The sequence below is a fragment of the Pomacea canaliculata genome, linkage group LG7 (assembly GCF_003073045.1).
Source record: "Pomacea canaliculata isolate SZHN2017 linkage group LG7, ASM307304v1, whole genome shotgun sequence".
Classification (NCBI taxonomy): Eukaryota; Metazoa; Mollusca; class Gastropoda; order Architaenioglossa; family Ampullariidae; genus Pomacea; species Pomacea canaliculata.
Window position 1 is genome coordinate 27616293 of NC_037596.1, and position 27966 is coordinate 27644258.

Consider the following 27966-nt stretch of genomic DNA (forward strand, 5'->3'; position numbering starts at 1 on the left):
ATCAAAACATTGCAGGTGAACAGATGCTTGCCTGACTCAGCAACGGTACGGTGCTTAGCGAGGGAGGGGGATATGCGTTATCAGTTCCTTGTGTAAAAAAACGTTTGACAACTGATGAATCATGAATTTCAATTAACATTAAGACTATTTGTATTTGAAAACTTTTTATTAAAAGGGCAATCTGTTGTTTTCAGAGCTCAAACGTCTTTTAGTAGATCGGTCGTCGTATCCTAGAGACGGTTACTACTGTGGTTTTGGAGTAACACGTGTTTTAATATTGTGTTGTATTACAGTGACTATTATTTCCGACTCCTAGAGAATTCACACATTAGTTCACGTGATTAATGAATGCTACTAAATGTAGTTCATGAATGTTAGCATGAGTTGAATATTACCAGAATGTAATGCTAAATGTTATTTTCTACAGACCTTTGTGAAAGAACGTCAGTACAAAACGATCCGGAAGGAAAAATGATCACCGTTTCATGTTATTAAAACAATTAAAACAAAAGGTGTGATTGAACACTAACAATTCTTTTTAGGAGATACAATTTATACTTGACAAGAGCAAATATGCATACGCATATTTTCTTTTTAAATTACTTGTTTTGAAAGCGAATGCAAACATAACCTTTGTGACATTAACCATAGAACTTTCTCTTTTTCCTGCTTTCTACGTTATTAATAGTATATATATATATATAGAAACATACAGACATGATTTAAATTATTCACAGAGAGGAAAAGGAATAATATATCGCTGGGGTGTTTTAAGCTATTGCCCATTGTTTATAAAACGCAAATGAACGGTCAGGTTTCGCTCTAAAGTGACAAACTCTATTCTTACACGAGGATTTGTCTCTCGTATGGTTTATCAGTTACAAATGTATATCTTGTCTCCTGACAGATTACTGTTGGTACGCTGAAAGTTGATAGTATAAGTCATCGGTCGTATCAGTCTCACGATACAACGGCAATAAAAGCCAATGAAAACACGAGTGAGAGAACACGTGACGACACAGAATACAAAGTGAAAACAGTTGGACGATCAGTATCGCAAAGTCTTTCAAAGATTTGAGATAAGGCAATGCCAAAATAACACATACACCTAAGTTTTATCGCAAATCTTGGATTATAAGGAATTACAGTGTCCATATATGTGGCGGCTAACATCCGTTGTTTATGATAATACTCTTGTTTGTCCTCCTTGTCAAGAACAGGATTTACTCCAATGGTGGGTGTTTAGAGAAACGATGCCTGCTGTATACGACTAATCCTATCATCAACATTCATAACCAGTCAGAGAGTATTTAAGTGACTGCCGGGCCGTGGAGCCTAACAGAAAATATCACAGCTTTTTACATATCGGTAAGTACCATAACTAAAAATTTAAGTAGCGAAACATTCTAGCACGTTTGTTTAAAATTTATAGTAGAGTTAATAGAACAATTTAATTTACAAGCTCACTTATTTAATGTTTTTTCAATAAAATAACAGCTTTGTGTGTTTTTTTTGTTTTTTTTTTTTTGTTTTTTTTTTTTTTTGTCTTGTTAAATGTCATTTCTAGTTGCTGATATATGTATCCGGCAGGAAGCTATCGTGGTTACTCGGCGGAAGGACACAAGGGTCGATTTCACTGAATTTTTTCGATTTTTATAAACATCGGCAACCGAAATAGTGCTAATATATGGTAATTAAGTGAGGAACGAATCCTTTATTTCTCCTGTATCGCTCCCGTGCTCTGTAATTGTGACTAAATATATTTTTGAAACGTTTGACCGTCGCCACAGCATTATCACAACCCGTGTCTCTATTTCTGCATGTCAGACACATTAGAGCGCGTTTTGTGCAAAGCGTAGAACGCGTTTCTCGATGCAACTTTTGTTATTAAATTTTATTTTTAGTAGAATCTATTGCAGTAATTTCTACTTATTGGAATTACTGTAACAAAACATGCGATAAATATAAATGACATTTGCACTTTACATGGTTACAGGTGTTTAACAGGTGAATGGAAATGCTACGATTTTTCTTGTTACTCTTGTGTGTGTCTCCTTGTCTACTGACACAAACAACAGAGAGGTGAGATGTGTTAGCTCTTCTTGATTTCTTAAGAAAGTATCGTCGTATTCTCCTCTCCATATAGATAAGCAGAGTCCACACTTCACATCTATGAAGAATGATATATAGTTACTACAACAGATTTTACAGCTTCTACTTTGTAGTAAATCTGATGTTTTTGTTTTCACTAATGGAAATTACAGATTGATGGATCGTATGCAGATCATATTTTTGAGGGAGGAAAATGTTATGTAATACACAAGCTTGCTCGACAAATACATTTTCAATTTCTTTGTGTTTTGTTTCTGTTTAAATTGTTAATTTTTTTATTCTGTTATATTTAAACTGTCGGTAACCAACAGTCTTTGTTAAACTTCAAACGAAAACTGAATAATGCTAATAATATAAAATTATTGTTAATAATTTTCAAAAGTGAAAAGTCTGGATGCCATGGCAACTCTAGCAAGCCACACGACTGGTCGACCACAAGCTGTGTGACTGACGACGAGTGCGATGACACAAACGCTGTGTGCTACGTGGACAAGTGTCGATGTCGACCAGGATTGTTTTTCTCAGCGACTTATACTTGCTCTGACAGTGAGTGGAAAAATTTAAGCGTGTGATATCGCTGATCACAGGAAAACAATTTTCATTTTCGACTTAAAAATGCATTTGTATGATTTTCCAATTCTTGAATGAACACGTTTTGTTACCAAATAGTCAAATATATCCCGATTAAATAAAACAATATAAACACCTCTAGTCAGATTGCATAAAAAAGAAGAAAACAGAGGAAAAGAAATAGGAAAAAAGATAAACGACACTATAAATTTGTTCACTTTACTTTTAATGTTTCCTTAAAAACTTCAGAAAGTAGAGATTTTTCCTTTGAAACCGAAAATATTTTGTAAATATTTGTTGATTACGTTTGTTTATATTAGCATGCAGCACAGAAGACTTGCACAACACCTTCATGGAGTATCCAAACAGCGGCTTAAAGGGTCACATTCTTGAGGTGAGGGCTGGACTTTGTTTGGAAGACTGCAAGAAACTGTGCCTGAAGAATCAACGCTGCCTCACCTTTGATTACAGAGGTTTGTATGAAAATATTTTTCATAGGTATACTTCAGTAATAATAAAAATCGAAGGATGCTGTTTAATGAAGAATAGTTACAAACACAAATTTAGAGTTTGCTTTAAAGGCAAGCTTACAGGAACACAATAGTAGAATGGAAACTACATCCTTCAACTTTTATTAAAAACTCGTCAGTAATAGACGAACCTTTTGATACATGTCAGGATAACTCGCTTTTAGACATTATCTATAGTATTTGTATTACATTCAGTAAAGGTTCATCATTTTTTACCTCCTGTTTCAGCCGTACGAGGGCTCTGTGTGCTTCATGACGTCACGGCGCTTGAGTCGCCCTCAGAGTGGTATCCTAAGACGAGTAAAGGATGGACCCACTACCAGAGATCCTGTCTTACACAGTTCGCCTCATACCCTGTCTGGCACAACTTGCTGTGTAACAACGACCTGGACTGTCCTGACCCCTACAGTCACTGCTTGACAGGCAGATGTGTCTGTTCTTCTGGTACAGTCTTCAGAAAAAACGAGGCTGCTTGTCGTGTTACAGGTATGTCAAAAGACAATTATTAGAATTGTTATTAGTGCTCAGATTTCCCACTAAGTCACATAGCCACAGGATTTTAAGTTAGTGTGCAGCGAAACAATCGAACTAATTTTCTTCCCATACAAGCAGCCTACCCACAATGGAATCTGTTAAAAGTGCACTGAAAACGCGCTTCTTCCCTTATTAACCATTCCTCCTAACAAACTTTCCCACAGTGCTAGTTCTTTTTCCCACTCTTTCTTGCTCGTCTTTATCATGATACTCTCAGTTCTTGTTATTTTTTTCTTTGCATTTGCTGTACTTGTTTTATTCATCATTAGTACTGCTTCTTATTTATTCTTAATTCCTATGTCATTTGTTTGTTTTCCTGTCTGTCGTGTGTTGTCCATGTTTCGTTCTTGTTCTTAAGCGGTAAGAACATACTCCGTAAGAATGTGAGTGTGCGCTTTACAAATCTTGCAGTTATTATTATTAAATTGTCTGTGCCGCCAACATAGTTCATTGTATTTTACAAGTGCAAACGTTTTACTTGGCTGTATCAAAAAGTCTAGAAAACATTCTTCACAATGTTTATATATCTCACTTAGCAGATAAATTATTGAGTGTTTATATATGTCCACATGCTGTGTTGATTTTTTTCCTAATGATATAAGAGGGTAATTAACCTAAGCAGCATTAGTTTAGGAGATAATGTGCTAGTTTTCCATAGCTTTGCTGCAGAAATTCTAGTTAAAAGTCGTTATCAGCTGGAATTTCATTACTTGAAACAAAAAAATCTCATTGTCAAGATAATAAAAAAAAAAATAGCAATTACTCGTAGACATAGGTAGAGCTAAAGAAAAAAGGGGGTGGGTCGTGTTTTTCGCAGAGTCAGCAGGTATGGCTCCATTGTGTCACACAAGTATAAAATATATTGTGCATGTGCAGTCATGTAATCAGTGTTCCAGAAATGAGATCTGAGCTCTAAATACATTGCTACTAATTACGCATTGGTAATGGAGTTCTTTTTCTGCTCTGGCTGCCCATCGATGCAAGCTGTATCTGTTGTATTTTAATTTTTGTGTACCATCCTGCCCTAACCAATGTTACAACACAAGTAAATAACTCCTCACATCATTCGTAACAAGATATCGTGACAGGATTTTTTCCTGCTTTCAACGAAGTGAATTTAATCACCTTCAATGTCCACCACCTACCCACCATAAGGTCCTTAAAAGGTGAAACATAGTTTTCATATACATGATGCCTAACAACAGTCTGAAAAATGTCGGTCCTGATATTTGTGACCTATTCATTAACATCTAATTACTGATTGAAATAGCAGGATATGGGTAAAGAAAAAGCAGGAGTTTAGTAGAGCTGTAATATTACCGTTATCTACATTTCAGTCAGTCATCAAAAGCACCTTTACACAAAGTGAATGGCAAAAAACAGATCTCGACTACTTTTTTCTTGCCTGTGTCGGAAACATTTATTAAAATCGATAAGAAATAAGTTTGCGCTGTGACTAGTACTTCCTGTAAATAATTATTTATACACAATAAAGGAAATTTACGTTAATGGGTCGAAGAGTGGCTCTTGGATATGGGAAAAAGACAAATACCTAACCAGAATTGCCAAGTAGTTCACTTCCTTGACAGGTATACTGCGGGGAGGTGTAGGTAAATCTACCCAGTCTCTCCTTACAGCAGATGAAGGACGCGGGGGTGAAGACTATACCCAATCCTTCAGATTGCAGAGTGGTGTGCTTGACGTGTTTTAGTCTTTTCCTTGACTATTGCACGATTGGCCACTTTAGATATTATAATCATTACAGTACTGACAACTACTCAGATGTTTGTTTCTGATATTTAGCTTCTTGTGTTGGGCACCTTATAAAAAAATCTTACAAGCAAATGATTTTATGTGTAAAAGAAGAGTCATGCCAAAGTTGGAAGGAGGATGGAGGAGAGACCGGTGTTCACTCCATTCAGATGGCAGACAACAAAGAAAACCTGACAGTGTGGTGCGACATGGACTCTAACGGCGGCGGTTGGCTGGTACATGTGTTTGTCACTGTGTATAACTCAGGTGTTCATGTCTGTCTGTTCATGACTCGGCTGCACTCTACACACTGCTCACAAGAGTGTGACCCCATTAATATCCAGGGTCACACACTGACAGCTCATAGCATTAAAGAATGTTTTCTTCCTTATCTTATAACACTCCTGATATAAACTATGAGGAAATTTTCTAAATGTGTCTGTCTCTGGGTGGTACAGTCCGGCATGTGAGGTAGACATTAGACACGCCTTCGGTTAGCGTGCGTGTATCGGTTGTTTGCAAATCCTCTTCATCATTTCTTTTATAATCCAGAACTTTTTTTTTTGACAGTGAGCTTGGAAGATGCTATTTGCGGAGTTTATTATGTAACCTTTTGTTTATTGTGCATCCCAATGTTCAATCACAGCTACTTAAAGTCACGTAATCACAAATTTTATCAGAATCAACGAATTGTATATGTTCACATTAATGTCACATTAATGAGAGGTTCACATTCTTTATCATTACCAAGAGATTTTGTTGTGCCTTAAAAATGATTATAATCACAGCTGATAAAACTTCTTCACGGTATATGTAATCAATCATCCTCTATGACTAGTGTCAGAGCCGATTCCTTGGTTTTAGTATCCCTGGTAACGGCTGATGGACTTGTGTGTCATGGTCAGGTTTTCCAAAGACGCCGCGATGGTTCAGTTGACTTCTACAGGAACTGGACAGACTATGAAAACGGCTTTGGTGACGTCACTGGGAAGTTCTGGCTGGGTGAGGATGTTTCTCTCGCATTCTCTTGCATTATCTCCTTTGCTATAGCTTACTTATCACTTACATGAAAAAAAAGGCTTGATCCAGGAATTTTGTTTTACTATGAATTTTTCCCAACATCTGATCTTTCATACTCTTTCTCTGAAGAAACATATTGCTTTATTACGAGTACAGTTTTGCTCCTTTCATGAATCTTCATCCAGACATGTTCTATGTTTGCTCAGGTATATCCTCTGATAGCTATTTACGATTGACTGTCGGTCTGTAGTCTTTTGCACCCAGTGTCTGGTCGACGTGTCCACATTGAGAATGTGCTGTAAAAATTATTATTATTAATAGTAGTAATAGTTCTGGTAGTAGTAGGAAGGGTGGAAGTAGTGGTAGTATACAGGTTGTTTTTAGAGGTCAATAAAGTAATGAACTAAGAGATATTCTCTGTAAATTTTTTTGACAAAAGCCTAAGAAATATCTCTAAAGTTTAAAATTAGCTTGATACAGGTACTCACCTACTAGACTTCTGGGTGTTTAAAGTAAAGTACTTCACTGCCTGATTTATCTGTTTACATGAGATAATGTCCTTGTCTTCCCTCAGGCTTGTCCAGGTTGCACAGACTGACCAAAGACAAACCTGCCCGACTGCGTGTTGACCTCAGGGATGTGAATGGCGAGAGTTACTATGCTGAGTATTCATCATTCAGTGTGGGTGGTCCTGAGACAAACTACAGACTGACTGTGTCCACCTACTCGCCTGAAGCAATGAGATTTTTAAGTATGTCACTTTCCATAGCATAATCTAAGTGAGAGATTATTTTCTACATCTAAGTTTTTATTGCAGTTTTTTTATTATTGTTTGGTGTTTCGTAAAATATGCGCCATGTCAGTTCCAGCAAAGTTAACAGTAAATATTACACATCAAATGACATAGACTTACAAAAAAATGCACATTTTCAAGCGGTGCACGTAGAGTGTTTTCTTTAAAACACAAACCTGTTTACAGTCTATATATATTTTGCAAAAGGATCTTTTCTACACCATTCAATTTCTTAGCTGTAGTTGTTTACATCTGAGGCCCAACGAGATATAACCTCCCCAAGAGAGCGATCATTAAATAAATCAACCAATCATGCCTACATGAACTATAAAGAGAGGCTTTCAAATCGTCGTCCAATGATTTTATCAATATCCTAAGGCAACTCAGGTTGCGACTTCATGAGTATCAGCCAATCTACATCTTTAAAGTCCATCTCCCACTTAAACAAAAAAAAAAGACCCCTTGTAGTTAAATAAAAAAACGCAAATATCAGACGGCTTTAAGTATTATTCTATGTATGGTTCAATTTTCCGTATCTTAAAAGCACAAAGTGGAAATCAAACATATCATTTTCCACGTCCTAAAAATTAGAAATTTCTCTCCAACTTTTTTTTTTAAAAAAAGCAAGCATCAAATTCTATATTTTGAAAGCTGTTAACATACCTGTAATATGCCGTACTCGGTAATATGAACAGTGTACTTCAATGTGGTAGCTATGATGTGTACACTTAATTTTTGCTGCAGGCTGTCTTAGTGTGACTATTTTGTAAATGTTCATTAAAAAAATCTGTCTTTATAGGGCAATGGTGTATTGCTACTATTTTCTGTAGGTTTGGCTTTTGGCTTAAGATTGAAACTAGAATTAATTGCTTGTTTATTTTCATGTGTCGTGTGTAGCTCCGTCATTATGAGTAACACAGACTTTGACTTTGACATTTTTTAATGCCAATGAATCATGGTCGTTTTGAGATGGGGGAAAAATATGAAGCCATATTTACAATACAAGACAGCATGATCAACAACAATCTAGAGGCAAATGGACATTTTCATAAAATTTGAACATAAGCGTAATATGGTCATCAGACATATTTTTTTTTACCAAAGTGGCTTGACTAAATATGTATATATATGTATGTGTTCATTATACTTCCAACCATCGATATACTTGTATAAGTAGTTGGAACATTGCCTGTTGAATAGCATGGTATGTACAGCAGCATCTAAATATACAGAAGCAAGCTACTTATAATCCAAAGGATAGGGCTCCTATAAACTTCCATAGTTTTTACCCAAAGGGGCTTCATCTGCCTTAAAAAAATGAGCCATACCATCCTAGTTCAACTGGAAGGTGCCAGGAATGAAGTTCATTACTGAAATGGAGATTACAGCGGTCTGTAAAGTTCTCTGAGACAATAAAATAGTCTATAACACTATTACCTTGTGAAGATAAAAATGTAAATTCTCCTTCAATATCATCATTACAAGTTCCATTCACTATAACTAGGTCGTAAGTAAAACATAAGTTTAGAAGTGATCTGCCAAAGCTGTTAATGGTAAGGTCTTTATAGATCCTTTTGCATATTTTGTTTGTCTCATCCATGTCAAAAGGAAAATAATTTACAATATCATCTGTACTAACTTGTTCAAACCCTGTCCTTGCATTAAGGTCTCCTCACAAAAACGTCCGAGTCCGAAACGTCCGGCGGCGAAAAGTCCGTGTACCGTAAAAAGGCACCACATAGTATGATATCAAGATAACATCTTTGTCAGAGTTCATTAATTCTTTATCAATTTTTAATGTGTCTATGCTGGCTGAATGAAATCTTACTTCCTTTACATATTGTGACCAACAGCTTTTTACCATAAGAAGAACCCCAGCTTACCATCGGCCCTGCTTAGACAATTTTCTTGCAGGGGCATAAATCTTAGTGTATTCTGGCAGGGTGATAGGAGCATCTTTACTTCTTTCCATGTGCGTCTCTGTTAGACAAATAAAGTCAAATTGCGTGATATAAGATACAAACGAGTTGTCTCCCATTTTACTGAGTAAGCACTCTACATTATTGTTATCAAAAGTCAAACGCCTTGCCTGACGGCCAGTTTTTTCCTATTTCCACTTGGGTTGTGATCTTTTTGCACTATCTGAGGTGTTCTTGTCACTTATGTAACTGTCCAGAGCCTTGTTTCTTTCCCTTCCCGCTTGCTCCTCTGTTCTTGTTCTTGCGCCGTTTGGGTGTGCATGTGCTGTCATCTCGCATCGGCAGTTGTGTCCCTTTGGCCTTTTCAGCATATCTGGCCGCAGTGCTCCTTGTGTCTACCCGACTAGTCCTCACGGGTACCCCGTGCGTGGTTTCTAGGTCGCGGCTAGGTGGGGACACCGATGCGGGGTGTGGGGACGATACTTGTACACTGCTGTTAGGTGGACACTCGCTGACATCGGCTGTCTGGCTGTTGTTGGCTTCTGTTGCACTGGTGTATAGAAGCGTGTCCTTCCCCTTTGTATTATCGCCGGTAGATGTCTTGGTAGTGTTGGATTCAGCAAGGCATTTAGTGGGCAAGATAGCATTCGAAATTATCTGTAGGTTATTGCTAATGTTGCCTAAAGTGTGTATTGTTGTGGTCGGTGTGTGCTGGATTCTCTTAGAATGTCGGTTTTCCATTGTTGCCCCTCTGCGCGTAGCAGCATTCGTGTCAATTAGCTCCTCATCAGCCTGTAATCTGCTGGTATCTTCTTCCTCGTCTCCTGATTGCAGAGGTAGATAGCAGTTCCGCAGAGGTAGAGGTAAGTAAGACAGGCTGCTCTGATGCTGTCGGACTCCGTTGTTCCGCTGCGCTGTTACTAGTGTGTATTCATCAGTCTGTTGCTGTAGGGCTGCCTGGTGCTGAGAGGGGGATCTGTTGGTTCGAGGATTCTCCCTCTCTTCCTGTTGTCTGTTCGTATTTTGATGTAAGGGTCCTCCAACGACGAGCCGGTCTCCTCTGTAGAACGCACGCACCCCGCTATTTCTGTAACACTTTATGATCGACTGTTGTCTTTCTGTAAGATCACTGGCCACAGATACACCTTTTGCTCTCAGTTTCTCTCGTGCTTTGGTAAGTATATCCAACTTGTCAGACCATCGAGTGAACTTAGCGATTATGGGACGTGGTTTGATTTCCCTGTTTCAGGTATGTCCTGCTGGCAAAATTTTCTTACCGACTCGCACGATGTCAATAGTTTGCCACACTTTCCCTGGAATTTTTTCTTGCAGGAGGTGTATTATCGTAGCAGCACAGGTTTCGTATGAATCCTCTTCAGTTTCTGATATCCCGAAGAACTTCAGGTTGTCTCTGCGTGAGAAACCCTCGAGCTTGTCGAGCTTGTCTTCAAAGACATGGAGAGACTGGTCTACATGATCTTTTAGTCTCTCAGTGTTTTGCTCGAGCGACTCTTGTCTTTGTTTAACTTGCTGTAACTCCATAAACAGTTTATCAATGGCCGATTTGAAAAATCTCAGTTCATCTCTAACTTCATCTATGTGGTGTTTAATGTTTACCTCTTGTTTGTTAGACAATGTCAGGAGATCAGTTAAGACTTCACGCTCGTTGGAGCGGGCCTTAGCTTCCAGTGGAGGTACACACAAGGCTACCGCCGTGCTGTTCACGCTCCGTTGAACACTGTAGTCTCCGGGCTTCTTTCGTAAACTTTTTTAAAATTCAACTATTTTGATTGAATATTCGCATAAAATTTACTTTTCTATGTAGCTATTAATTGAGAGGTCAGTATTTTCTCCAAAATACACCACAAAGATGAGGAACTTCCATAAAACTAGGTAAAATGCACCTTTGCATTGAAGAGCGTGGAAAAAAGAGTCCGCACAGTTCAACCCCACTATGAGTAACACAGACATAAGTTATAAGAATTATTAGGCATATTTTTTTCACTGATATGTTTGTTGTGGAGCTTTGTGTTTCCAATGCAACACTAATAAAGCTTGTGTGTGTGCGTGCGTGTGTGTGCATGTGTGTGTCTGTGTGTTTACAGGTGATGGCATGGCGTATCACAACAGCCAAAGTTTTTCAACCTATGACCGAGACAACGACAAATACCCTGGCAACTGTGCTGCTGAGTTTCACGGCGCCTGGTGGTTCAACACCTGTTTCAACTCTGACCTCAACGGCCGGTACAAGGCTAACGGAGCCACGGGTACCGACGGCATCACCTGGACTAACATCCATTACGACGATAGAAGCTTCACATTCAGCGAGATGAAACTCAGACCAGCCTAACATCACCTTGTCCCCTGTACTCTCACTGTTTAAAACCCTAGTCTACTATACAGGGCAGTTTCATAGTAGTTTCATTGGCTACTTTGATGGTATTGCTAATTCTTGTCTAACATTGAAATAAAATTACGAAACGGTTTCTCTTTGACTTTACTTTCCATGAATAAATAAATGTGTTTCAAATGTAAACAATTTTGATAATAACTGATAATAATTTCAAATAGTAAATGTAAGTTAAAGTACTAACTCCTCAGACATTTCAAAAAAATTATCTTGATATTTAAAATCGCGTCAAAGAAAATAATAAACGCATACTTTTTTAAAATAATACAGAACAAAACAGATTGCTTTTATCAAACATTGTTCATTGTTTTCCTTACACATGACAGTTATGCATTTACCGTATTAAAATAAGCTTAAGTAAACTTTCGTTACTTTTATATTTTTAAGCATTCAAAAACAAATATCTCAGACAAGAACAGAGAGGACAGGATCTTTCTTTATATCAAAGTTATTAAATTTATATTTTGTAATGTAAGTTAATTACCATTTTTTACACATTTAGTAATAGATCTTTACATTATTTTTTCTTGCTATTTAATGTTTTCTTTAACTAATGATAATATTAGTGAAGATAACATATTTAATGCACACATGTAGGAAACAAAAACATTTCAACTCAAGTGTACAAACATCAGGTACACTGACTAAAGGAGAAAGGAGCAAGACAGTACCTGAGCTTTCCTTTTGCCTTTACATGTCTCTTTCTCTCTTCAGAATATATCACCCCAAATCAGGATTTCAAACACATTTATATTAAAATTTGTGATTACTAACAGAGACCATCTATTTAACGAATCACCTATTGCTAAAAATAAAAAAATATAAATAATATCATATCATTGGATAATCAAAAATCCATGACAAAGGAAGTAACAACGATATTTGTACATTATTATAATTTTCCCTCTTAGATAGATTTGATTTATAGTTATTCAGTGTTTCAGTTCCTTTTCTTTAAATCGAGGCCTAAATGTGGAAACAAAAAACTAAGCTCCTCCTGTTACCTTCGTAAACAAAGTTTTCATATTTTATTTGTTCCTCTGTGCCCACTCCGTCAGTCTTTTCTTGTTTCTCTTAACTCGCCACAAACTTTGAGGGTTCATATACAATTTCAAGGAAATTCTGTAAAAGATTTTTTTTACCACTTACATAAAAACAAAAGGAGAAGTCGGGCGGGTCAAGGAGTGACACAAGAAAGGGGCTTTAGCTGTAGTGTCGGGTATTTTACTTATCGCAACTTTAGTGAAGAGATCTGCGTTCAGATCTTGCCTTGAGTTGCCTCTGCGAACAGTTTCTCGATTTGGGCTCCTTTCCCCATACATCACACTGCAGGTCACACACATTCACACACAGTACTCATCACATCACACTATTACATCACACTGCGCACACGCGAAGTTCAACTCGGTAAGAGCTCGACTACAAACAATAACAAGGCGCCACCGCAGTAGTTCAAACATTCGTTCCCTATCGCTGCAAGTGGAAATGTTTATGGTTCAGACCTTGTCTGGGGACTTTGACAAAACTCAGAACGTCACATAGAGACAGAGTCCAAAGACAAGATGTGAACCATCTTGCAGCCATGGGGAGTGAGTGTTTGAACGATCGGCGTGGCGCCCTGTCCAGGGTAGGGGACATGTAGGCGACAATTCTAACATTCTTCTGACCACCCACATAAACACAGTCCTGAGACACAGTGTCAACATGTCAACCTGAGCTCAAAGGCTTGCAGAGACACTTCACTAAGGACCAAACACGGAGCCCTCGCACGTATTAAATGTTGGAACTCATTTTTTAAAGATGATTAAGGATATATCTTTGCACAATTATGTGGTTTCACAAATGAACTACAAAACAGAAAACTTTGCTTTACCTTGTGCCATTATCTCGGATAATTTTTCTCACTCAAGTTTATTTATTTGTGCACTATGACTCTCTTAAGTATAAAAAAGAGGCTGAACTCGTTTAAGCTTGGCAGTTATTGAACACTGTTAAAAGGCTTTTTTCTCTTGATTTCAATACATTTCACTACACGGTGCAGTGCTACGCCATACCAGCAAAGTTTGTTTCGTTATGCGATCTAAAACTCTTTTTAAACCTTCTTTTTTCTCACATATATTGAAACTAAGGATACTAATACAATATAAAAGAAAGGAACAGAAACATAAATAGAATCGTAGGAGTGTTACCGTCTCCACAGGTGTTAGATATCGGATGTACACATCGGCAGTGTCATCTTCATCTCAGAATACCTTCCTGCAGGTTTATTCAGAAACATTTAATGTCAAACTGTCCCAGCAAGGTTTTTGTGAAGTACATGCAAGTATGACATTACTGATATAAGGAATCTCTGGGTATCTTAGCTTACAATGACCGTTAGCGTGTTGCTCTCACAATACTTGTGCTGATAGAAAAAAAGTTCTGATATAGTTGGGCAAAAATACCGAAGATATTGTAAGGTATATTGACATCAAAGATTCCGTGTAATGGCGAGGATGCATTCAGCGCATCTGATCAGTGTGCTTAACCTTCCATTGTCTTCCTTTTATCATCACTGGTCAGCGCAGAGTGCAACTTATGTCTGCTTTAATGTTTTGTGTAACAAATGCACTCATGCATAAAGTCTGTATATTTACCTTTGCTGTCACTTCCAATTTTTTAACAGGACTACTACCGTCTTGAATATATAACAATCACCATCCTGAAGCACTATAAAATAGCAAATTTTAAGTAAACAAAAATATAGAAAGCAAGCCAAGCCACGTTAGCCATACCAACGGATTTTACATGAAAGCGAGAGACCAATATAAAGCCAAAATGACAACACTTCAGTAATTGTAGTATATTCACACTTATATTTGTTTGTAATAAATACCATGTAAAGAATAAAAGGAGGAAGAACTCTTACACGCTTAGAATTTATTGTGAACTGTCAAATAAGGTTTTCTCCCTTGATTAAGAACCTTCTCATTAATCGCTGTGCAAGCAAAGTGTTTAAAAATAGTTCATGTTAGCGAGAGAAGGTATATCTTCCAGTGAAATGTAAAACTGTTCTTTAATGTACATATTTGTCTCAATAAGGATAGAAAGATCATCTACACTCTTTTCAAACACATGTAACTTGTCATGCTGCTCACTCATAGATATTCTCCCCTCTAATGATGGTTGTCACCTGTTGCCTCAATTGTATTGAAAGGGACCAGGAAGTTTAATAACTCAGGTTTTTTTTTGTTTTTTGTTTTTTTTGCTTTGCGTGCTGTTATCTGTGTGTATCAGACTCATAACAAATTATCATTTTCATCTAGAGAAAAAGAAGGAATGAAATAATGCCTACAATAAAAGGAAGAATGTGTGTGTCCTTTGCACACACACACACACACAAAACTAGCTTAGGTTCTCTGGTGTAGTTTAGCAAATTTTTCTTCTGCGCATGAAAGTAATATTTTTAGTGTAGTGGGTGAGTGTATTCGATTCGTCTGTAAACGTGAGCTGATATATCCGGGTCGTTCAGATTGTTAGCCAAAGCAAACAAACAGCAAGAAAACGAAAGCAGCAACTCTGTCGACGGTGGAGTCCACAGCTCAACATCCTTTCCCACTGAAGACCGCCGTGTTGTTTATCCTGTTAGCATCGTAAGTAAGGACATTAACTGTTTTAAATCTCTATCTTTAGGTTTGATTACCTGTCTCCATTCCTATTTCTGTGTCTATATTCCTTTATCTCTCCATCTTGTTATCTTTCCCTTTTTTTTAAATCTTCTTGTGCGACACTACATAGCTTTTTTGTGTCTTTTTTAACCTGCATTGATACTTTTGTCTCTTTCTCCCGTTTTCAGCAGATGAATCATATAAACACTGGGATAATTATTGTCATCTCAAAAATGTTTGCTCATAAATGACGAATACGAATAAGTAAGGAAAAGAACAACAGATTTTTCACATTACACCTTACAGTCTTGGGGTCTTTGAAGCTTTGGTCTCCTTTCCCAGATTTTCCAAAACTCGTAAAAAAAAGAAAACACACAAAATACCCCCAACGCATACCTATTATTTCTTTCATATAATTATAGTCAGGCTGTCACAAGTTTGTTATCTTTGTGGGTGTGTGTGTGTGTCTGTTTGTGAAAGTTATGGCTTACACTTAAGAAGTGGGAAAGAAGAGAGATACAAAGAGAGGTTATAGTATTTCCTTCAAAAAAGCAGTTGAGTCACAGCAGACGACGTGTACAGGTGAAGTCAGACACAAGCAGGTGACACACTGTTTGTTTACGTGGCTGTCACACCCACACACTGGCGTAATGACTAGGCAGCAACAATGTCAACACCTGGAACAAGATTTATGACCAGTTGTCCTAGATACCAAGCGATGCATGATCTGTTATTTATTTCCTAGTTTTTTTATTCTATCACCTGCTTTTCTTTCCTTACCAGCTGTTATATTTGCTTGATTCATATAATACATAGTTTTCAGGATATAATTCACTACATAAAGTACATATAAGCTTTGACACCCCTTGTCAACATAGATATTTGACAAAGGTTTCCTAATAACAGGAAGTGAAAGCTAAAACTCGTTGAAATAAGGTTCAGGGCCGGTCACTAGGATACTTGTAGCCACGATAGCTTAGTTTGTAACAAGGCGGGTGGCTGGCAGCCAGTCAAAAAACGGCGGGGAAGTAGTAGATGGAGGTGATCGGTTTTATTTTTTCAGGATATCTGGCGTTTATCAGTATTAAGGGATGCAGAGTGTAATTAAAGCCATCAAAATATTGCAGGTAAACACACGCCTAGCTGACTCTTTCAGCAGCGGTAAGGTGCTTAGCGACGGTGACATGGTCTATCAGTTCATTGTGTAAGAAATGTTTTACAACTGTTGAATCACGGATTTAAATTAACATTAAGACTATTTGTATTTGGGAATTTTTTTATTTAAAGAGCAATCTGTGGTTTTGATATTGCAAACGCCTTAGAGGAGATCGGTCGTCGTACCACAGAGACGGTTGTTATTGCGGTTTGCGAGTAGCACGTTTGAATATTGTGTTTACCTTAATGTTGTTTGTATTATCCACTCTGACTATTATTTCGAAAGTCTAAGGAATTCACACTTCGTGATTAATGAAAATGATAAATGTATTTAATGAACGAAGACATGGGTTAAATATTACGAGACTGTTATGCTACAGGTCATTATTTCAAGACAATTGTAAAAGAATGTCTGTAGAGAACGACCCGAAAAGATAAAATGACTGCGATTTGTTTATATTAAAATATGTGAATTAATTACATGCAAAAGTGTGATTAAAGATCAACAACAGTTATTAAGAGGCACAACTTATACTTGACAAGAGCAAATAAGAATAAGTGTATTACTTTTTTTAAAATTACTTGTTTTGAGAGCAAAGGCAACCATAAGCTTCTATCATATATCTCCTATGCCCGCACCCGCGCATACTCATTGCCACGCTGCGGGCGTACAGGACCGTCGTGTTTTTAATTTATTTTTTTTTTTTTTTTTTTTTTTTTTTTTTTTGTGCGTTTACAGCGCATTTTTTGGTAAAGAAATCGCTTAGTTACGATAGTTTGGGCATTTCTGAACACAGTTATTTCCCTTGGAAAGGGAGGGTACTCTGTCTTGACTTAACTATCGTCAGTTTTCCAGAGTAACCTTTCTTTTTTCTTGAAAAAAAAATGGCGAGACGATGTATATTAAAAATTCGGGCTAGCTCCTCGGATTTTCAGAATTCTGGCATCATTTGTGAATTTCTATGGACAAGAACAATTGTGTGTGCATTTCTTTTTGCTTTTCAAAGATCAAAATGTGTTCCTATAAGTCATCTTTGTGTTAGACTTCTTGTACGGTGACAACTGTGTAACCACGTGTAGACAAAATTTCTATTTCATCTACCCGATTCTGTATGGATTACAATAATAAAAGTGGGCTCTCAAGCAAGTTTCAGGTAGGATTGTTCAAATTGTACACATTTTGATCTATCATTATCAATTGGAATTATTATTCTAGCTCTTTTAGTTATTTTTTAAAAAATTTTCAAAACCGGTAAAATTCTGTGTACCGGTGGGTCGAACGCCCTGTAGCCTAGTCCGTCGCCAGTGATGATACACGTACATCCAAAAATATTTTGATTTATAACTGGACTACTTGTAGACAAACCGCTATGCAAAACAGCTGCAAACTCTAATTTATCTTTTTTTTAATGTCGTCTTTCCCTTTTTCTCAAACTTTGTCAATCTTTTTTTCCTCAAAACTCATTCTTCCGTTATTTATGATATAAGTTTTTGATTTGAAAACCTGCTTTATAAATAGTTAATTTGTTGGCACAATTATATTGCACATCTAATACATAATAAACAATTCGTATTTTGTTTTAAAAAAATTGTTACCGCTTTTACTTACCCTGACTCCGATCAAATTCACTTAATTATGTAGAACACATGTGACATAGAACTAATATATTTCGATTCCAGTCCGACTTAAGCTATGTTTATTGATGTTGGTCAGTCACGGTTTGCTTCCTTTTTATATACATTTTTTTAAAGATTGTCACTCCGTCCTTTGAACATATTTCCTGTCTCTATTTCTGTTTGTCAGAGAAATTAGCCCGGGTTTTGTGTAAAGTGTCGAGTGTGTTTCTCTATGCAAGTTATGTTATCATTACATTTTGTTGGTAATACAACCTATTGTAGTAATATATGTACTTACTGCTAATACGATCATAAAAATGTGATAAATATAAATGAAATTTCAACTTTACGTGGTTTCAGGTGTTTAACAGGTGAATGGAAATGCTACGATTTTTCTTTTTTCTCCTGTGTGTATCTCCTTGTCTGCTGACACAAACTACAGAGAGGTGAGATGTGTTAGCTCTTCTTTACTTCTCAAGCACATGTTCTCATGTTCTTTTCTTCATATAGATAAGCAGAGTATACACTTCACATCTATAAGAAAGATATAAATAGTTACTACGAAAGATTTTACACCTTCTACTTTGTAGTAAACCTGTTTTTACTAATACCAATACCAATTGACATTGACAATGCTTTTTTTAGGAGAGCTGAAATAAGCATGAAAATGTTTTTTTCCCATTTAACCTCGCTCTTTAGAGGGAATGAAATTAACTACTTAAATGAAGTAAATAAGAATTATAGAATAATTTGTAGTGTATATAAAATAAGGTTTGTGAGGTGGGGAGGAATCTCTAGAGGCCTCACCTATTTGTTTAGAAATAATTTAGACAGATGGCGTCAAAATGAGTTCAGGGAGTTCAACTGCTTCAGATGGAGAGCGAGGCTGTTTCATAGCATGCTTCCTGAGTATTTCAGACTTGTTTTAAAAAGGTTTAGTCTAGGAATGGAAATATTCGGTTTTGGAGAGATTTTACAGTCATTGGAGGAGAATAGTAGAGAGAGTCTTGGGGATAGTTACCCGTCAGTATTTTATGCATTAAAAAAGTCTGTCTTTGAGAGAAAGGACGCCAAGACAGGGGAGGTCATTCCGGTCAATTTTCGGTTTTATCAGAACGGATTTGATATCTCTCCTCTGAACACTTGCTAGAGCTTTCATGGAAGCTCCACTAGCGGAGTCCCAGAGGGTGGAGGCGAAGTCATTGATTGACTGAATGTGGCTGGCATATAAGAGTTTTTTTTGTGTGGGGGTCTAGGACATGTTTAATTCTTTACAGCTGGTAGATTTTCTGGGAGATATTTTCTCTTGTGGTTGAGATGTGCTGGGACCACGATAAGTTATTGTCAACGGTAACACCCATGCGTTTGTGAAACTGTACTTCCATGATTGATTGAGCGCTGATATGGGTACTTGTAAAAGGGGTGGCTAGGTTTTGTCTTTTTTGTCTGGTTGTTAGAAGCATTACTTAAGTTGTCTGTGGGTTGAGTGAAATGTGGTTTAAATCAGTCCAAGCCTGAATTTCATTTAATGAAAATTAAATAGTGATGAGTACTATTCAGGTCGTATTTTTAGAGGAGAGGTTGTTACGTAATTTACAAGTTTGTTCAACAAATGCATTTTGAATGCCTTTGTGTTTTGTTTTTCTGTTTGTTTTGTTAATTTTTTCTAAAATATCTATCTGGTAGGACACCAACAGTCTTCGTTAAACTTGAAAAAAATTAAATTTTAATTAATAACATAAAATTATTAATAATTTTCAAAAGGGAAAAGTCTGGACACCCTGGCAACTCTAGCAAGCCACACGACTGGTCGTCCACAAACTGTGTGACTGACGAGGAGTGCGATGACACAAACGCTGTGTGCTACCTGGACAAGTGTCGATGTCGACCTGGATTGTTTTTCTCAACGACTTATTACATTTGTTCTGCCAGTGAGTGGACAATTTAATCGCATGATATGGCTGTCGACAAGAGAACAATCTTTGTTTTTGCCTTGAAAATGCTTTTGTATGAACTTCGCATTCTTGAAGGGATAACTTTTAAAACCAAGTAGTAACATCTAAACAGATTAAATAAAAGAACATAAACAACTCTAGTCAGATTGTATAAAAAAAGAAGAAAGCATAGAAGAAAACAAATGGGCAAAGAGAAAGACAACAATATAAATTTGTTCACTTTAATCTAAGAGTTGTTTTAACTATGTCAGACCTTAGAACTTTTATTTAAATTTAATTTTTTTTTTGTAAAAACTTGTTGATCACAGTTGTTTATATCAGCATGCAGCACAGAAGACTTGCACAACACCTTCATGGAATATCCAAACAGCGGTTTAAAGGGTCACATTCTTGAGATCAGGGATGGACTCAGTTTGGAAGACTGCAAGAAGCTGTGTCTGAATAATAATCGCTGCCTCACCTATGATTTCAGAGGTTTGTATGAAAAAAAAATTTCAACCGTAAATATACTTCAGCCATATGTAATTCAAAGGATGCTGTTTTAGAAAGAATTTCTACAGACTTTAATTTTGAGTTTGCTTCATGTGTCTCTAACACATTTGAAAGCTGATTTTTTTGTTTCTGGAGAAATATGTAAAGTTATAATTGCTAGTAAGGTTAAAGAATTTCAGAAATAGGGAAAAGGAAGACCGGACACTGTATTTTACAAATAACGTTTCCAACTTCTGGCCCTACAAACAGGACTCAGATACAGACAATTCCCGAATCCAGTACCAATTTGTTTTATTGCACAGAAGTATAATTCCATTACACTACCTTTGGAGAGAAATTTTTGTTTCACTACAGTCTTGCAAAACTAAATCATTAGGAGATTTTTACTTCTGAGTCACATATATCAATGAAAGAAAATAATAAATACACAAATAGAGCAATCATCAGCTTACAAATGAGTTTGACTTTGGCGTACATAGTTTTATTTGCATCAACATTTAATGAAACATACTTTATGTAGGCAAGAGACCTTTTGAGCACGTCCCTCAGCTCTGCACACTGAGAAACAAACACAGAGAGAACTGTAGCATCAGGATTCTGGACTAGCAAAATTTGGGCTCCCAAACACGAATGGATAAAACAGCTCCCTATATAATCATTCTAAAATCAATGTCTTGAAGGAAAGCTTACAGGAACATAAAAGGAGAATTAAAACTGCATCCCGCACATTTTGTCAACACGCTTGAGTAATAGGTTTTTTGATACATCTTGCAAAAACTTGCTTTTAGTCTTGTCTAAAGTATTTATATCACATTCAGTTACTGTTCATTTCTTACCTACAGATTCAGCCGTAAGAGGGCTCTGTGTTCTGCATGACGTCACGGCGCATGAGTCGCCCTCAGAGTGGTATCCTAAGACGGGTAAAGGATGGACCCACTACCAAAGATCCTGTCTTACAAAGTTCGCCTCATACCCAGTCTGGTACAATTTATTGTGTTACAACGACCTGGACTGTCCTGACCCCTACAGTCAGTGTTTGACAGGCAGATGTGTCTGTCCTTATGGTACAGTCTTCAGCAAAAACGAGGCTGCATGTCGTTTTACAGGTAATTCAGAAGACAATGAAAATGTATTACAATTGTGAGCAGTACTCAGATTTTCCACGTAATAACATATGGCCACAGGATGTTTAGTTATTGTGCTACAAGATAATAATCTCTATTTCCATTTCCGCCACCTACCCATTATTGACTCCTTTACACGTGCACTGAATACTCACCTCTTCGGTAAACATCACTACTAACAACCTTAGATAATCTAAGTCTTTTTTCACACCCGTCCTTCATCGCCTTTATCATGAACCTCGCAGTTTTTGTTTTTTTATTTTCTCTTTGCATTTTTATTTTTTAGTTGTTTTACTCATCACTAGTACTGTTGTTTATTTATTTATTTTTTTGTTCATATTTTATTTCTTTGTTTTCCCGTGCCTCGTTTGCCATTCATGTCTCGTTCTTGTTCTTAAGCGCTAAGAGAATGATATAAAGATATTATATTCTCCCAACATTTATATATCTGCTTTTTAAAGCTGACTCATTCAGTGTTTATTCATGTCCACGAGCTAACTATTTTGATTGTCCGAATAATGTCATTCCCGATTTTTCTGCCCGAGTCATTAACATCTAATTACTGATTGAAATAGCTTGATGTTAGGAAAGCAAACATCTGGAGAATGGTTCAGCTCTAATCTTACTTTCATCTATATTTCATTTAGTCATTAAATGCACCTCTACACACGGTGAATGACAAAGGACAGATGTCAGTTGTCTCGACTACTTTGTCTTGCCTGTGTCGGAAACACTTCGATAAAAAAAAAAAGAAGTTTGCGCTATTACTAATAATTCTTGTACATAATAATTTATACATAGTAGACGGGATTAACATTAATTGGTAAGATACTGGTTCATGGATACGAAAAAAGGACAAATATCTAAATGGAATCGATAAGTAATTAACTTCACAGGTATACAGAGTGGAGGTGTAGGTAAATCATATCCAGTCTCTCTGTACAGCAGCTGAAGGACATAATGATGAAGAGTATATCCAATCCTTTAAATTGCAACATAATGAGGGTCGGTTGAAATGTTTTCATTCTTTTCCTTGACTATTGCACGATGAGTCACTTTAGTTGTTATAATCAATACAGTACTGACAACTACTCAGATGTTTGTTTCTATCATTTACATTATTGTTTTGCGACCTTATACAAATCTCTTACAAGCAAAATGATTTTTATGTGTAAAAATAGATTCGTGCCAAGACTGGCAGGACTTTGGAGGAAAGACTGGTGTTTACCCCATTCAGATGGCAGACAACAAGGAGAACCTGACAGTGTGGTGTGACATGGACACTAACGGCGGTGGTTGGCTGGTACATGTGTTTGTGTTTGTCAGTGTGTACGACTCAGGTAGCGACTCTCCTGCTAACAAGTGTGACCTCACTAACACCCAGGGTCACACATTGACAGTTCGTAGAATCAAAGAATGTTTTCTTCCTTGTCTTATAACACTACTGAGACAAAGTAGGAGAGAATAAATTTCCACTAATTTTGTTTTCAAATGTGTCTGTCTCTGCGTTGTACAGTCCATCATGTGAGGTTGACATTAGACAAGTCTTAGGTGTGCGTGTGTCAGTTGTTTACAAATTTCTTACATCCTTTTATAGTTAATAAAGATCACTCCCATTGGCAGGGAGTTTGAAAATGTTATCTGTGTCGTTTATTTCGCAACCTTTCGGTATACTATGTATCCCATTGCTTACTCACAACAACTTAAAGACACGTAATTTTAAACTTATTTGATCAGAATCAACGAATAGTATACGTTTACATGAATGTCAGCTTATTATATGTTTACAGACTTTACCATTACCTGGAGATGTTGTTGTGCCTTAAAAAGTGATTATGACCACAGCTGATAAAACTCCTTAACTATATATGTAATCAATTATCCTCTGTGATTAGTGTCCGATCCTCCTTTTGCGTTTTAGTATCCATCGTAATGACTGATGGACTTGTGTGTGATGCTCAGGTTTTCCAAAGACGCCGCGATGGTTCAGTTGACTTTAACAGGAACTGGGTGGACTATGAAAACGGCTTCGGTGACGTCAGTGGGGAGTTCTGGCTGGGTGAGGATGTTTCTCTCACATTCTCCTGCGTTATCTTGTTTGCTATTGCATATTTATCATCTCCTCATTTAGTATTTAATGTAAAATATAGTGTTATGTTTTTTAAAGACATCTGATCTCCTACTTTCTCTAAACCAGTGATGCCCAACCTTTTTCGGCCTGCGGGCCATATCCATTTCGGACAGCCGTGCCGCGGGCCACTTCACCGCAAAAATACAAAAAGGAAAAAAAATAGAGCAGATACCATTTTTTATTAGAAACAAGATGTACTTACCATTAATTATGTAGTAATTAGTGGGATATTTGAAGTTGTTTTCCGGAAACCAACTTCTGAATGTCCGGCCTCATCGTAGAGACACCAAGTCGGAGTACTGAATCGAAATGTTCGTCCATCGAAAAAAAGATTGAGAGACGCACCTATGTGGGGATAAATACTTCTTCCTTTTTTTTTTCGTTTCTTTAAAGTCTTCTTTTATTACTAACATGCAGATTTCCTGCACTGTGGGCAGAAGTTTCGCGGGACGGATGGCACCGCGTCGCGGGCCATATCCGGCCCGCGGGCCGTAGGTTGTGCATCCCTGCTCTAAACAAACATCTTGCTTTATCAAAAGATCTCTTCCCTTCATAAATCTTCATCCAGACATATTATATGTTTGCTCAGGCATATGTTTTTGTATAGTTTCTGATGTTTATAAATGACTGACTGTCAGTCTGTTTATTGTCTTTCGCACCCAGTGCCTGGAGTACTTGTCTACATGGGCAACATGGTGTAAAATAATTTTTAGTAGTAGTAAAAGTAGTAGCAGTAGTGGAAGTAGTAGTATAATACAGACTTTCGTAAGAAGTAAATAAAGTGATGCACTAAGAGATCTTTTTAACATTTCATAAATTCTTGTGACAAAAGACTAAGAATGATCTCAAAAGTTTAAAATTGGCCTGATGAAGGTACTGACCTAGAAGACTACTGTGGTTCACGAGATCTCTTACGCAAGATAAAGACAAATATTTCACTGTCAGGGTTATCCATTAACATAAAATAATTGCCATGTCTTACCCCAGGCTTGTCCAGGTTGTACAGATTGACCAAAGACAAACCTGTCCGACTGCGTGTTGACCTTAGAGATGCGAATGGCGAGAGTGACTACGCTGAGTATTCATCATTCAGTGTGGGTGGTCCTGAGACAGACTACAGACTGAACGTGTCCGGCTACTCGGGTAACGCAGGTACGTGACCACCGAACAGTAAGATAAAGACGTAGATTAACTGGCAGGCTGTCATGGTGGATGAGGGATCACTATATAAGTTAGTGTAGGTGGGCGTGAAAGAGCGCAGATGTGTGCGTGGGTGAGACCGGGTGGGTGAGATGTAGCAGAGCAAGTGAGTGGATCCATTAAAAACAGTACAAAGTTTTTCATGAGATTTTTTGGTTAAATTTGTAGAAATCTGACATATTTTTCAGTGTTTTATTGGCTTCAATTTTGGTCTTGACTAGATTTGTAGTAGTGTGAGAAGGTATGGTATCTCTGTCATTCCATTCCCCAAATAATATGGCTATAAGCGCAGATGTCAAGTTGTGTGCAAAATTACAATAATTTGAAAATACTGTTCTTTTCAGTTTCACAGTATTTAGCGCAAATAAGACTGAAGAGACTGCACAGTTTCTGATGTCGGGTACCTTCTGTCTTACAACCATTATTTTGGCAAGAGCGTCTGTGACATCAACAATGCAAATAATGACTATGTATATCCCCTTCCATTAGTTAGTTAGTTAGTTATGCCCTTCGCCCCTCCTGGTGCATAGGCCATCGACGACCGCCCTCCAACGCCTCCTGTCCTGGGCTACCATCACCAGCTGACCCCATCCAAATCCGGTGAGCTTGGTGTCGGCGGCGAGGTCCCGTCTCCAGGTGTTTCTCGGCCTTCCTCGCTTTCTCTTTCCCTGGGGGTTCCATGTCAGCGACTGTTTTGTGACATTGGATGTTGGTCCACGTGCCCATGGAAAGTGTTTTCCTGGTCGATAGAAGGGTGGTCGGTGTTGTAGCTTCCGAAGATCGGCTTTCACCGCAACACGTCATACTCCCTCTAGATGAAGACCCTTCCTCTTCCAGGACTGTTGGCCATTGTTTTGCTGTTGTCGATGTTTTTGTAGCAAGGGTTTGTTTTACGGGGTGGGGGTGCTAGCCCCACGCCCAACCCTCCTCCTTTTTCAGCCGGGCTTGGGACCGTCCTTGGCGGAGTTTGGTCCCGCGAGGCGGATCCCCTTCCATAGCATACTCTAAATAAGAGATTCGTGTGTGTACTTAATTTTTCAATGAAGTTTTTACTATCACCGGGTTTTTGTTACAATTTGCAATAAATTTTAGGTCCATCAATGCTAACATAAAAAATCAACCGTCATCCACAAAGACTATTGTAAAATAATGGTTAATGTAGAGAGTTTTCTCAAATAAACAAAACTATACAATTTGTCTATACTTGGCAAAAGGATCTTGTCTACACAATTCGCTGTCTTAGATATGGCTGTTTTTGTCTGAGGCCTAACAAAAGATTTAACTTGCTCATGAGAGGGATCCCTCAATGAATGCAAGGATCATGCCTTCATTAACCATAAGAAGGATGGATACAAATCGACGGCCAAGAAGGTTGTCAGTACCTTAAGGCAACTCAGGTTGGGACTTCATGAGTATCAGCTAACCTACATTAGCAAAGTCCATGTCACACTTAGAGTAAAACATCCTTGTAGTGGAACAAAAGAAAAAATAACAGACGGATGCAAGTTTTATTCTATGTAAGCTTTATTACCAGTATTTTAAAAACTAACTGGTGAAATCAAACAAGTCTTGGTCGGGTCTTCCGGGATCTAAAAATGAGAAATTTATCTTAGTCTTCTGTTTTACAAAAAGAACCAAATTCTATTCAATTAAAGATTTTAACGGTTGTGTTGACATACCTGTACCATGCGGTACTCGGTAATAAGAGAAGTGTACCTCAATGTGGTAGCTATGATGTGTACACTTAACTTTTGCTGCAGGGCTTTCTTAGTGTGACTATAATTTAAATGTTCTTTATAGACTTTCTTAATAGGGCAATGGTGTATTGATATTATTATCTGTAGGGTTTTCTTAAGATGGACTAGAATTGTTTGCTGTTTTATCATCATGTGTAGTGCGTGGCTTTGTCATAATGAGCAACACAGACATAGCTAATAAGAATTAATAGCAACATCTTGTAGACTGATAATATGTGTGTTGTAGAGCTTCCTAATGCCCATGCAACCCTATTAAAGCTTGGGTGTGTATGTGTGTGCATGCGTTTGAACATGCATGTGTGTGTCTGTTTACAGGTGACAGCATGGAGTATCACAACACCATGAGTTTTACAACCTATGACCGAGACGACAAATACTTTGACAACTGGGTCGGTATGTTTCACGGCGCCTGGTGGTACAACGACCGTCACCACTCTCACCTCAACGGCGTGTACAAGGTTGACGGGTTCGTTGATTATACTGGCATCAACTGGTACCACGCCAATAACGACTTTAGGAGCTTCACGTTCAGCGAGATGAAACTCAAACCAGCCTAACATCGCCTTGTCTCCTGTACTCTCACTGTTGACACTACTAGTCAACTATACACCGCAGTTTTATTGTAGTTTGATCGGTTACTTTGGTGATGATAACCATGATACTAATTCTTGCTTAACATTGTAATAAAATTACACAATTGCTTTTCACAGACTTGACTTTCTATAAGTAAATTTGTTTAAAATTTAACCAATAATGATAATATTTGGATTTAAAATATTAATTCTAAGTTAAATTACTAACTCCTCAGATATTTAAAAAATTCCCTGGATATTTAACATCGTGTTAAAAATGCAACAATAAACACGTACATTTTCAAATAATACAGACTAATGATTGCCTTTATAAAACATTGTTTATTGTTTTCATTACATATGGCAGTTATCCATTTTCCGAATTAACAAAAGTGTCAGTAGACTTTGGTTACTTTTATGGATTGAAGCTTCACTGCGTCTGTCTCTTAGACACACTCAAATAAAAAATATCAAATGACAGTATCGAAGAGAAATAATCTACCTTTATATCAAAGCTATAAATTTATACGTTGTAATGTAATGTAATTACCAATTTTTTTTACACATTTCTTAATATATCTATTCTTTATTTTGTAATTACTACCCTTTTAATGCTTCCTTTGAATGATGATAATAGGAGCCTTCCATCTGTCTTTTTCTTTCTCTTTCTCTTCAT

At 37.3% G+C, this 27966-nt stretch overlaps 2 protein-coding genes across 2 annotated transcripts; both read left to right on the forward strand.

The window, feature by feature from the left end:
* Positions 1-1246: 1246 nt before the first annotated feature.
* LOC112568914 (ficolin-1-like) lies at positions 1247-11709 on the forward strand. Its single transcript, XM_025246474.1, has 9 exons — positions 1247-1368; positions 1997-2082; positions 2495-2658; positions 3003-3155; positions 3441-3698; positions 5610-5734; positions 6404-6500; positions 7093-7269; positions 11336-11709. Exons 2-9 carry the CDS (start codon positions 2012-2014, stop codon positions 11578-11580), a joined length of 1290 nt encoding a protein of 429 aa, XP_025102259.1. The 5' UTR covers positions 1247-1368; positions 1997-2011; the 3' UTR covers positions 11581-11709.
* A 3188-nt stretch (positions 11710-14897) lies between these two features.
* Positions 14898-27715, forward strand: LOC112568917 (tenascin-like). Its single transcript, XM_025246483.1, has 9 exons — positions 14898-15272; positions 18420-18505; positions 19824-19990; positions 20336-20488; positions 21349-21612; positions 22812-22933; positions 23593-23689; positions 24749-24913; positions 27034-27715. The coding sequence occupies exons 2-9, from the start codon at positions 18435-18437 to the stop codon at positions 27273-27275; spliced, it is 1281 nt and encodes a 426-aa protein (XP_025102268.1). The 5' UTR covers positions 14898-15272; positions 18420-18434; the 3' UTR covers positions 27276-27715.
* Positions 27716-27966: the final 251 nt, after the last annotated feature.